General features: G+C 33.7%; 2 protein-coding genes across 5 annotated transcripts in view; both read left to right on the forward strand.

Moving 5' to 3' along the window:
* LOC136980973 (transmembrane protein 50A) overlaps window positions 1-13,629 on the forward strand; it is a 240,695-nt gene that overhangs the window by 176,902 nt on the left and 50,164 nt on the right. The window lies entirely within an intron of this gene.
* The window catches only part of LOC136980964 (interference hedgehog-like), a 44,621-nt gene that overhangs the window by 17,578 nt on the left and 13,414 nt on the right, over window positions 1-13,629 (forward strand). For 2 of the 4 annotated variants that reach the window (XM_067277162.1, XM_067277163.1), the window contains exons 2-6: window positions 9,693-9,813; window positions 9,954-10,256; window positions 10,333-10,479; window positions 10,986-11,129; window positions 12,585-12,758. In XM_067277162.1, coding sequence (XP_067133263.1) covers window positions 9,741-9,813; window positions 9,954-10,256; window positions 10,333-10,479; window positions 10,986-11,129; window positions 12,585-12,758 — 841 coding nt within the window. In that variant the 5' untranslated portion in view covers window positions 9,693-9,740. Of the gene's footprint in view, window positions 1-1,763; window positions 2,107-9,692; window positions 9,814-9,953; window positions 10,257-10,332; window positions 10,480-10,985; window positions 11,130-12,584; window positions 12,759-13,629 lie in introns of those variants that run through there. The other 2 variants (XM_067277161.1, XM_067277164.1) reach the window with 2 other exon arrangements.

Consider the following 13,629-nt stretch of genomic DNA (forward strand, 5'->3'; position numbering starts at 1 on the left):
TTTGTAATTATGCATTGAAGCTTATCGGACAGATTTACACTTAATTTTATAATTTTCTGGAAAGTTTTGTTTTATGAAGATAGCTCGTTTTCTCTATAATTTAACAAGTGTGACCGTGTAAAAGATTTTTCACGGTCACGCTTGTTAACGGTCAAGCTGGACGATAATCGATCACGTTCTAACGAAGATTAACTGAACCAAAAATAAGCTTTATTTTATCTTGTGTTTAAATAACGGAACAAACTAAGAACCTTAATTTAAAGAGAAAGTGGACCGAATCATCACTCTTGTAAATCTTTTCAACCGCCTCATTTTTCCTCGATGGATTTGACCTCGAATAATTCACTTGATTGGTCAGCGGGAATGTGGTTAGGAATTGTACCCCATTTTCTTCGGTAATCAAGTGTAATATCCACATAGAATGTTATCCTCAAAGTACATTATGCGTCATTACGTCTCCTCCTCCACGTTATTCTAGCAAGGCAGATTAATGGAGATATCGGAGATTGCGCCCCTTTTTTTACTGTGATGTAATCGGAGAGATCCTTAAGTACTATTAGTGTCTATTTAAAAAAAAGAAATAATATATTTATCGAAAGTATAAAGGAAATAAAACAGTTTGGAATGTCCAGGGAATATTTTTGACCATGTTTTCTTGTATTTCTTGTTTTCATCTTGTCGCAGAACCATTGTAAGAAGAGAGGCTCCGATCAGGTTTGAAAGGTGACAGTGGCAGCTGTTCACAATAGATAGTTTTACATAAAAGGACTGGTTGTCAACAGATTTGTCTAATCCCGACTTCAGGAAAGAAAAGAAAGTTCCCTAACTGATTTAGCCAGCGAAACAAAGACTTCATACTCGAGTGATCCACGAACATTTGACACGACTGTTATTTGTAATATAGGAAGGTAATTTCGTTTTTTTTTTTTTTTTTAAATGTTTTTCCCCTTGGTTCGATCGGCACAAAGAGAAGAGGAGCACGAAACTTAACTGCCCACGAAAAGAGAACGGATGTCACGCTGCGTTAAGGTATGTCCACACCCTGGTTTACTCCTATTGGGCAGGTATGACCCCAGGTAGGCGTGGTTATTCGTCACATGTTCAAATCGACATTCCTCCGCAGTCTAGTCACGGGATATTTTTCTCTAATGAGAGTTTTGGTAAATTTTTTGTGGCTCACGTGATCGGCTCTAGTTGGTTGTAAGGCACGAACCGATTAGCTTATTTCATTAAAATACTTTGACATCTAATAAACTTTAAACCGGGAGCTTTTTTTCGAGGCTTTCGATCGACACCGGCGACAAAAATGGGACATACCAACGTGTTGTTGTGACCACACACTACCACCACATACCTCGGAAGGGTGACTGACGGGCACTATATTTCAGAGGGGAAATGAGTAGCTGTCAGGTAGTTTAACAGCCACCCTGCCATTACAATGTCACGTCCTATCTAGTATGTGTTACGTAAAGCATGAAAAAAATTCCACGTGGTGTAAAATTGTCGACAGTTCTAATTCCTTTAAAGACGTTATTTCTAATCGCTGACGGCTCGGAGATTTTTTTTCTATTCCCCCGTCGTCAGGAAACACGTTTTAATTCTTTCGCGTGATTTTTTTTTTGTTGGAGAGGGAATTTTTGCAAAAGTCGAAGCTAACGATTGCCGAATAAAATTACCGAAAATTGGGTTGTTTCATCCATTTTCGGAGTAACGCACATTTAAATACTGTCGTCTGGGACGGTTTTTATTAACATGTTGATCATAAGGCACAGATTCGTGACCGAGCGAGTAAAGGGCCCAGCTAAAGGCGTACATACCGAGAGACGGCGGGTGGATCGAGTAGAATACGAGAAGATTAGTATCCACTGGCAGGGTAGAAAGTACACGCCTCACACTATCATACCGGCCCGTATAAACGTGCCTACCCCGCGGCCTATTGCAAACCAGTTTTACTTCTCCGACAAAATAAGTCATATGTCGGCTCCGACGTCTTGATGAACCGTCAGAGGTAAAGATGGTTCGTTTGTGGTATGTTCCTACCTATCGTCGTGCCGGGTCGTGATATAACAGGTGTGGCGGGAAGAGTAGATTGACCCGTCTGGCCAGGTAGGTATTTTTCTGCACGTTGTCGACACCGCTGCTCTTTTCGGTTTTGAAAAGATCATTTGGACGAAGTCTCAATTTCTTTCCCTGCAGATCGCGGATTTCGCTCCTCTCTAACAACGCGGGTCAAAGAACGAATGTTTTCTTAGAAATCTAGGGCTGATTTATTATTTCGATCTGGCAATTGCGCACGATTAAAATCGGACGTGTTTATAACGAAAAGATCTGGCAAACGATAAGAGAGAAAGACATCTGCCGATAAGTTTGACGTGTTAATTTTGTGCACGTCTCGTGACCGTTGCATTTAATATTCCACCGCATCTGTTCTTCGGAAGCTGACGTTCGTTAACTTAGAATATTTATTTTAACGAATGCACACTGCGAAGATCTAAGAGTTATTCGGTAAACTATTGGAGAACTCGTTTATTGGCCGAGTGTTGACAAGTTGTAGTAGCTAATCTCACGAGACACACTCTAAACATAACTATGAAAATAGTCGTTTCCTTCGATCAATTATCGGGTGATGGAGATTTTATTGAATTGCATAAAAAATTTAAATGCTAGTCCATTCTTTTTATTTTAATGTTTTTTTGAGACGACATTCAATGTGTATTTATTGTTTGTTGCAGCTTTCGGAAATAATAATATCGAGTCGCGGCGCGTTTGGTCGACAATTAGAATGAAGACGACGAGGAACTTGCAGAAGAGTTTTCTAGTATCCTGGATACAATCGGCATTTTTACTATTTAAGCCGGAGGGGGAGTGGTAAAGAAAGAATCACGTCGTTCATCATACGTCTCCACCAAAGGGATGACGTAAGTGGTTTGTTTCGGATAAAGCGGAACGAAGAAAGCGTGAAATGTAATAGCGCCTTTCCATAGATTACTTGGAGACGCTCCGGGCGCTCCACTCTTCCTGTACATTTTTTTTCCTTCCTCCTCCTCCTCCGTGTTTTTTTTCTTTCTTTCTTTCCGACGAAAATTCCAATTTTGAAATTGCTGCGCCGCGCGGCGTTATTTTTACAGAATTTAGACCGGGCGCGCCGCGGCGACGCTTCCGTCGACACCTCGAGCTAACGTTCTCACCCCAGATAATCCTTGCCGGCCGCAGTTTGTTTTGAAGTCGGCCATCCATCAATCTGCACTTAAGCGCAAACGAGAGTGGACGAGGGAAGAGTGGCCTTCCGCCGCCCTACCGGTCGCGGTCGTCGACTGACCTTCGATTTGGATCACCCGGACGAGCGATTTTCTACATTTAGTTAATGATGGCCCGCGGCCGCTTCCCCTCCTCCTCTATTCTGTATGGCGCAGAGGAGCCTCGACGACTGGTGATTATAGGTTAGGACGGCGACGTGCGAACCTGGCACTTCTCCCTCCCCCCCTCGGTCCGAGGGACTGACGTTGCGCACCTACGTACTTCCGCCGTTAGAAGAGCAGGCGCCGATGAGACGTTTGTAACTGGATAGGTCGCTTCTCCGGATAAATAATTCTGCCCGAGATATTATCCAAGCGCGTGTTTGCTCTTGTCTGTGTTTTTTTTTTTCTTTCCTCCTCGAAAAATTGTCCGAATTTTGCATTGTTTTCTGTCTAGAAATAGAGTTTACGGTCCTTTTGTTGCCAGAACTTTTTTGATCTCGTCAAAGCATCTCAACTGAATACGATAACCTATAATTTAGAAACTTCTGTTGATGCCGTGAAAACTTTTTCTGGTTTTATGGCAAATTTTTCTTTTTTATCGTCGTGCAATAATAATTAGGTTAACGCGAATCCTTGAAAAATTTTCACTTTTTACGCAATGGAAGATTCATATTGAAGTTTAGATACAAAGAAAGACGACAACTATATTTTGCATATACAGTAGACATTTATTATTTTAAATTTGTTGGCAAAAGTATCTCGGGATTAGCGTAAATTATACTCGCAGATATCGTAAAATGTTCATAAATATACGGTATCTTACGTAGGACACGGCAGAGAACGTAAACATTTTCCAATTACATAATGCAAAAACTCATTATCGGAGAATAATATAAATCTGGAGGATTTTTTTACTTTATTTCGTCTATTTTGATTAAACTTTTTATATATATTTAATGATAATGTCATCGTTCATCACTTCAGTTTGTTTTTTCTTTTATTGGCGTCGAGTCCAAAACACAGTAAAGCGCGGAAGTTTGTTTAAATGTTAAAATAGATTGGTCCCACTCTTGGCGTTTTCATCGAGTGTCGAATGTTGGCAACAAATTGTAACTAGAGTCGTATGGATATATATATTTTTTAAATCCTCTTATCGAGGTTACATCAATGTCGCGTAAACATTTTCGTGTTGCGGACGTTATGCATTTTTCGTAGAATTCTTTTTCTACCGAAACAGTTTCCCGTTTATTCTAAACAATGTCGAATTTCGTTCCCCCTCCAAATTGCTTCGAACAATAGATTCTTGTTGTCGGCTTAGATAACGGGCGTCGAATTACCGGTGGATAATTTTCGGGGCACCGATAAGGTGGTCCGGTCGAACTGCCAAAATTTTTAATTCGCACGCCCGCGCTTAATTATAATACGTGTCTCGGCGTTATCCAAATTTTTGGGTGTAACCCGTCACACCGAGGATTAGCCGGCACCCTCCGGTTAATGCCTGCCACTTAGGTGTGGACCTCGGATACAATGGCTGCGAGAATTAACCCACAGCGGAATAAATTTACAATTTTAAACAGTTTCTCTATATAATCGATGCCGTTACGGTTATTATTTGTTTAATTTTCCAATTTTTTCCCTCCCTCTGGATCGAAACGCTCGTATCTTACACCCTAAAAGTAACGTCGGTGCCTATTTTTGATCGTTAAAAAAAAGAGGAATTTGTTTACGATTTTTCATAGATCCTTTTTGTGTCTGGAGTAACGTCGAGTGCGAATTGTTTTTATAAACTATAAAAGCAATATCTGTGCAGTGTCGCATGTAAAGAGGCTTTATCGTGATGTTGCCGACGTCTCGTCGGCCGTAACGCGCTGTCAGCGCCACAGAAAAATTAAAGTAGAGGAGAAATTGTATCCTTCGCACTCGTCGCAGATACTTTTTTCGTGTTTTTTTTTATCTTTACTCTTATATATTCTTAGAATCACTCTAGCTATTAAGAAATACCAAAGCGCGCTCGTTTATCACGTTCGCGATGAAATTCATCATTTTTTTTTCTTTTTTAGTTTGATGAAGTGTCGACCCAATGAAAAATATTTTTACCCGTTTATGAAATATATTATCTTTTTGTTTCCTCACGTTCAAAAATTTAAAGATCTTTCTGGATGATTTTTTAAAATGTTCCTGCTCAAATGTAAGAAAGGTTTCTTTAATTTTAGTTTTTGTGCGTTTCGTGATATTATACGCTATTTTAAAACAATTTTCTCGATGAATTTTCTAAATACCCGAGCGTTGTATAAAATGCGTTTGGAATGATTGAGAAGCCAAAATTTATTATAGGACGAAGGCAGATACCATCGAACGTCGCGGTTTCGTCGTAAAGGCGATTAGATTAATAATCGGTTCGGCCTTTTATTTAGAATTTTAGTACATTCACGGTGGTTAGATTCCATTCATACTGGAAGTATTTCTAAAGCGCCATTTCTTTTGATTGACGGCATCTCCCCTCGTTTTATCTTTTCGGGCGGCCCTCTTCGGTCTACAGATGGTCTCATAATGGCAAGCGACAGAAAGGATGATGGGGCTGTCACTTTTCCCTACTGCACAACTGGAACAGACAAGCGTGTACTAGCCTCACAGAATATCTCCGAGTTTTTCTCTATTGTCTCGCTTCGTTTATTACTTTCGTGCATTCGAAGGCCCCTTTCACCTCCCGAATTTCTATCCAAACTAGTATTTATTCGTTCGACCTCATATAAATTTAGCTATTCACTTTTCCTCTCCGTTTTGATAGCATCGCAATCTTCTTCGGAATGGGATATTTCTCGATTATCTTAAACCACGGCCAAATTTATCAATGCTCTAAACCGTCTCGTCCAGCGCGATTCCATAAATATTCCGTGCCATTATTTTCCCACTACTAGCAACCAACGAGTGAGAGGGGAAATTATGTAGTAAAGCTTGGGGGCACGATCCTGTCTGGTTTGGAAATCGCACTTATCTGTTCTACTTGCATTTAAGACGAGGCGCTTGTAAATCGTTTTATATTTTATATAGTAATAAAAGTGAAATATTGCGGACCAACCATTTTATCTGTACCAGCGCGCTTTACGTCTTCGAAATCAACTAAATAATATCTGGATAAGTATCAGAGCTCACGAAATTTATAATGTCGTTGCTTATTTTTTTTTTTTTTTTTTTTCGCGAAGATTCTTTCCGATAAATTCGCCAACAGATGATGCAGAACGACTAGGAAAGAATCGAACAGTTGTTTTTTTTTTTAATATAATGAGAAGATACGCGATCCGAAAAAGTTTTGACAGCTGCAGAATTATAGTCCCCGGTCCTGGCATTCGTCCTATTTGTGCTGTAACAGACTTCGATCGCTTTCGACCATCGAAGAGAGAACCACCGTAAAAATAGTTTTACTGCTTCCTAAACCATTTCATCATGTTGACAGCCAGATGGTACTATGTCATTAACCTTCCCGGTTTGTCATTGTTTTATGTTGCATGTTGCAACGAAATGTTCTTCGGTCGTATAACGTTGCCTCTACAGTATTAATAACGTTTTATTTCTTCTGTATAAAATCTCGCCGCCTTTCTGAGTATCCCTCTAATAGAAACTATCGTCAAAGCATCGGTTTATACCATTAACTGTAATTTATTTTGTTCATTTGTGTTTAAAATGTATTCTTTGATGGCTGCCCGGCCAAGAGAAGCCACCAGAGAGTGAAAGATAAAATTGTTAATGGTAAAGAAATTTGATGATTGTAATTATTTAAATCTATCCACAAATTTCGAATGATGATTGACACAGTTTGGATAGAGTTTATTTTCATTCTTATTTTATGGTATTAAGTGATCAAATTTAACAGTATCATAAAATTAGCTACAAGGAATTACTCTTGTAAACTCTAAATTATCCTATTTTTTAGTATATGAAACTAAGCTGCTTTCATGATGTTATTTATCAAAGGGAATATTTTTAAATTTAAGAGATAGTTTCACTATAAAACTTAATTTAACTGAAGTAAAATTATACATAATATTCATAAATAAATAAGAATGAAAATTAGTTACAAATTTTGCAAGTAAGCAAACAACAAAAATAATAATAATAATAATAATAATTAAACAGATTAAAATAAATAAATAAAAATTTCAGTAACCAAAGAGTCTGAATTCAAAGCAATTATCAGTTTATTATAAACAACATTATGGTAAATAGCTAGGCAATTTTCGGTTCTTTTGCCATTGGTATCAAATTTTCTTGTAAAATTGGTAAGATCCTTTTAAAACTAAGTAGCTAATTGTGTAATTAAATAATTTTTTTTGTTTAAAACAGTATAGTTTTTAGTTGATTATGATTAAAGATCGAATGTTTAAAAAAATTATATATACAGTATATATTATATATAAAGTTTCTTACATTATCAAGATGAAATTCAGTTACTTCAAAAACATTTAGGTTTTGTAGAAGTCAAATAATTTAAAGCTATTTTAAATAAAAGTCAAGATTTTTATCTCAGTTTTATACTAATAAAACTGAGATAAAAATTTTTTCGAAATTTTATTTATTTCGACCGATGAACATAAATCTTATTTTTTCAGTTTATTCTTGGAATGAAAAGCTATTAAGATAAGAATTTTTGGAAATGATTAAAATTGAACTCTCTTAGTCAGATAAGTTATAGATTCAAAGCGAATTATTTTGTTTTTTATGTTATTTATATTTTTTTCCTTTTTAACTTTCTCCGTTTTGTGAACACAAAGAGGTCTTGTTTTAGAGCCCAAAATAAATTGAATGAGTGAATAGGATTGACTGGCCACAAAAAACTTCTGAAGTTTCTAATCTGAATTTGAACCTTGATCTCTCGGAGCGGCAGACTGGATGCATGTACCACTTCTGCCATCCAATCATCCGTAGGCTATTTTTTTTTTTCCATCGCTTCTTAAATGTTTAATACTCTCTGGCACAGATTTATGTTAAAAATTTCCTAACAGTGATAAATTATTTAACATTAAAATTTTGTTTTATGCAACAAATGTTTATTGCATTTGAAGGAAAATAAAATCTGAAATATATTTCAGCATCTTTGTGAATAGATTCTGATACATCACGATAGTTTAATATTTGAACACCGAGGTTAGCGTTCAAATTAAGCGATTCTCAAATAAATTAAGGCTTTTGTTTGTTTTTGAATTCTAAATTTTCCGAAGAAGATCGATCTAAGACGACCGAAAACTTTCTAGAAATAAACTTCTACTGTACTGTAAGGTGTACAGTAGAAGAAGTGTATTGTGGTTTTAAAAGTATTTGGGTCTGTGTTGCAGATTTCAAAATTCTGTAAAAGTATCCAATTTATTGAAATTGTTTTAAACATTTCGAGTAATTTCATTTTAATAAATTATGAATAGTTCAATATGTATGTTAGTGGAATGTGTGATTGATGGATACTAATTTATTTATTTATTTTTCTGTTTGAAAATTTATCATATATTGATATGTTTTCTATAATTCTCTAAAAAGTAGTAATGATAATCAAAACTTTTAAGCCTTTTTAATAATCGTATTATTAAATATTTATGATAATTTCATTTTTTTTTTTTTTTGTTTTTTATTAGAATTAGGATATAATAGAAGTATTTTTGCATTGAGTTAGACAATTTAATTTTTAATTTTTCCTGTCTGTGGTTTAGCCAAAAATGTGGTTTTCTTTTTAAAATATTTAAAATCATACAAAATGTGGGACGAATACATTTTTTCAATATTGCTTAATTTATATCTGTGACCTATGAATGTAAAGCAGTTGTTCTCAAACTTTTTCAAGAGAAGTCTCCCTGTTTTGTAAAAATATTTCTTGTCCCTCTACACTCTAATGAAAAATACTAACCTTTTTAGTTTTATTAGAATAAAATACATCTTTATACAGTATTTTCTTATGCTGCTTACAGTTTTGAACAATATAAAATTAAAATACTGCATATTGTTTAATGATATAATTAATGATGTTGTGGTCGTAACCATATAATTTTCCATATAATAATGTTAATGAAATAGAGGAAACTAGCAAGTATTTTTAATACTACATTGTATTGAAACTAGTGGATTGTATCAAGTATGTTGCAGAAGTTGTGTTAAAAAAAACAATGATACTGATCATTTCTTTGCAATTTCTCAAAATGGTCTAGTGTACATCAATAGTTTATTGTGCAATAAAGTTTTTAATGCAATATTTGACAAAATCTTTTGGTTATTTGAATTAAATTTGCCAAAACTATCTTTGTGTCTAGAATTTTAAATTTAAAGAAAAATAGTATGTGCATGTATACATATACTGTATGATAAAATACAACACAACACACAATTATTGTAAAAACTTCAGTTTAAACATAGAGATGATGAAATTTAAAGACTCAAATTATGTCTATTGATTTAATGTTGTTTATTTTTTAGGTAAAAATGAATATTTTTAATAAATAGTCTGTCCAACTGCTTGTAAAAATGAAGGAAAGCTGTGTTATTTTAATGTTTTGGTTATTTCTTAATTTATCATCAGTGAAATATGTTTATTCCAGTAAGTACTAAACATTAACTTTCTGCTGTAAATTTCAGATATTCTATTTATTTACTTTTCTTTGTATATATATATTTTTTAAATATACACATTGGCCAACAGATAATCTAAAAAATTCATTTTGTAAAATTGTTTCTCAGATTTCTTGGATCTGGAATTTCAGTCGGAACCTTTGACGGTTATGGTGACGCCGCGCGACGGCAGGGTGGTCTTCCGCTGCTCGGCCTCTCCGTCCTCGGCGGTCATAACTTGGCTGTGGAACGGCGAACCTCTGACTCAGGAATCGGAGGGTGGGTTCAATGTGGGGCATCATAAGTTAGTTGTAAATCTACCAAAGAAAAACAGGGAAGAGATTGATCTTTACGATAATAGCAAAATTCAGTGTCTAGCTCATCATAAGAAAAGAGCTTTACTTAGTCTGCCTGCCAGTCTCATAATTGGAAGTAAGTTTACTTGTGATAAATTATTTTATATTTTAATGTAAAATTACTTATTAATGTTTTTATTGTGTGTATTCAGAACTAGATGCATTTCCTCCTCAAGATGACATCAATATGGAAATTGTGAGAGGGAATACAGCAGTCATTCCATGCCATCCTCCACCCAGTGTGCCAATTGCAGTCACTGAATTTCATTTTCAAGACACTGTTATCAGTAGATCAACAGGTAATTAAAAATGTTACAAATTACAAATGGTTGTATTAAAGTTTTTCTAATTTTACTATAATGTAAAGCTAGGTTTCTATGTGCAATAATTATTGGTGCAAATTGACTGATATATGTTTATTTGCATGTAGAAATTTAGGTGATGCCACTTAACTAGTGCCAATAATCATTATGCCAGTAAAAGTATGCAGTGAGTATAGTTTTTGGTGTCATTAAATTGGCATGCTCCTGGCACCAATAATCATTGCATATGAGATTCGGCTTAGTCGATTTATTGTCATAAAGTTAGCATTTGAACCAATATTCTTGTTATTTCTAAGTATTTTTCTTAAATTTGAATTTTATATTTAACAAGGCTTTTTTTTTAATCTTGGAAGTATGCATATATGTCTAAAATATAGATGTAAATAAAGGTAGTTAAATGTAAAAAGTATTTAAAAATTGTATTTTCACACAATTTTTACATTAATTTAATGTTTAGTGAAATCTTAATTTTTTATTTACAGAACGATATCATCTGATGCCTTCAGGTAATCTACAGATTTTTGGAGTTCAGCCAAACAATTCTGGTTCTTATCGCTGCGATGTAATTAATCCTTTTCTAAATGAAAAAAGAATGGGACAACATCAAACTATACTTTCTGTGATAGGTAAATATGATAATATTTTTATATAATTAGTTATTTTTATTATTTTTTTTACTTAAATCGGTTAAGATGCATTATTAAAAACTTTTTAAAATTTTTGGATATATTAAGATATTTTAAGAACAGTAAAAAATTTTATCAAAATATTTCCTGGGCATGTTTACAGTATTGCAGTCTTGTGAGCCAGTTATTGAAACTGCTTTCATACTCTTTTGGGAATGTATTTTTGTTCTTTTGTCCTGTTAAAAAACTTCAATCATTGAAAAATATTTCAATGATATCACCTTTGAAAATATCTTACACCTTTGAAAATGGCTTCCAAAAAACTTTTTTTTTGTTTTTGATGAAAAAATGCAAGGTCTACTGAGAGAATAAAAAACTACGGAACTGCATCATTATCCTATTACAAATAATGCTTTTTTTTTCAATGTTTTATGTGGACAATCTATTAAGATCAGAAATAAATGACAAAGAATTTGAGAATGAGACTCATCTTTGGCCATTCAAATATAGTAGTCAGCTGTCTTGGAGTTTGTATAATAATAAAATTAATTCTTTCTCATTTTCCAGTAATGACAATAAGTCATCTTGAGTAATTCAACTGAAACAATTTCAACAGATATTTATGTTAGTCAGTGAGCATGTGGGAGACTCACTTTGTGCAAACTTTTTAACTCTGCCAATCAATATATTTAACTAATCAACTTTATTGTAATATCAGAGTTAAACAAAGTCTTTGAACAACTATGTTTTGCTCATTTGTGAGCTCACAAAGCTAGTCTTAATGGAAATCTTTCAAACTTGGCCATCTGTCTTGAAATCAATGATTTCATCTTTGTTTGTATCCAACTGTGTCCAACAATCATTTTCACTGTAAATAGCATATAAATTAACCATAAATTTTGGTTACAATCTTCCTCCTTTCATGGAATCCATGTCAAAAAGCCACTATCCAAAAATGCCTAACTTTGTGCAATAATTATCACTAAACTAACTGCTGTAACGGCAGATAACTTGCTTACTCATACTGAAAAAGACAACAAATGGATAATCAATGCCAGGTTCACGATGTTCATAAACTGTCTTAAGATTATTCACACTAGTTGTTTATTTTACAATAGCTGATGTTATCGTGAAAAAATACGAATTTTTCTTAAATTTGAATTTTATATTTAACAAGGCCTTTTTTTAATCTTGGAAGAATTACATCTGTATTTTAGACATATATGCAATACTGTAAAATGTTAGGCATATGCAAAATTGAAACAATTGAAAAATTATTTCTAAAATCTGAAATTAACAGATCATCATTAATTCATCATTCTAAAAACATTTATGAACAATGAGAAATTTTCTAGTAGAAATTGATTATGAGAGAGATTAATAGGACTCGATTATATATGAATAAATGTACTGAATGAATAAATTTAATTGATATTTTTGAATTTAAATTTACAGAAGAAAAAGAAAATAAACCTTCCTCTTTCCTAATTTATCCCATAAATCAGACAAATGTTATAATGGGAAGTAATGTGACACTAGAATGTGTGGTGCAAGGTTTTCCCATTCCAAATATAACGTGGGAAAAACAAAATGGATATTTACCTAGAGGAAGACATTTGCAAGTAGGAGGTAAAGTTTAAATTTTCTACTTTTATATGAAGTTATAATTTGAATAATTAATAGTTGCTAACTATTATTTTAAACATAAGTATAACTAGTGAAAGTATTCTTATTTTTAATTATGTAAATTATATAAATCTAATTTTGATTTTAGATATAAAAGTCAAAAATAATTTTGAATGCAAATTAAAGCAATGCAATGAAGAGATTTTAAGATTAATTTTTTTTAAGTCTGTTTTTCTAAAACTCATGATAAGAAAAAAATATATCTAAACAAAATAAATCTAAGGGTAGAATTATCATAAGTCTTGATTTTTCAAGATTTTTCTGATTTGGAGTTGATAATAAAATTTTTCCTAGCATGTCCCAATTTGTATTAAGAAGAGTCAAATAAGAATTATAGGTGATAGGTGTCTGCAAGTGTTATACCTTTAGGAATCTGTGACTTTTGCATCACATTCTGTCGGTATAGTTTCATGCTCTATCATTGACAGTGGATCAATGGTTATGTCGAACATAGGTCAGCTTTTTTCCCGACTCTTTATCCTGTGGGCACTAAGACAACATTTATTTTTAATCACATACCTGGCTAAATTTGTGATGAACAAGTAAAATTTATTCAATAAAATTAGTTTAGGATTATTGACTTGTTTTTCAGAGCATCTTATGTGGAAAAACTGACGGATAGCAGTCAGTTTTTCCACAATGCCCATATTTCTGATTTTGAAGTTAATGAACACCCTTAGAGAGAGTTGCCATATCTACTATATAAAACTGAAAAACTGGGCAGTCTTTGTCAGGGTATGCCAAAAACGGCCACTAGGGGCACCCCTAGCTATTATTAAAATAACAATAAATGCAGTTTTTTGCATTTTTGACT

The sequence above is a fragment of the Centruroides vittatus genome, unplaced genomic scaffold (genome assembly GCF_030686945.1).
Source record: "Centruroides vittatus isolate TY-2023 unplaced genomic scaffold, ASM3068694v2 contig_738, whole genome shotgun sequence".
NCBI lineage: Eukaryota > Metazoa > Arthropoda > Arachnida > Scorpiones > Buthidae > Centruroides > Centruroides vittatus.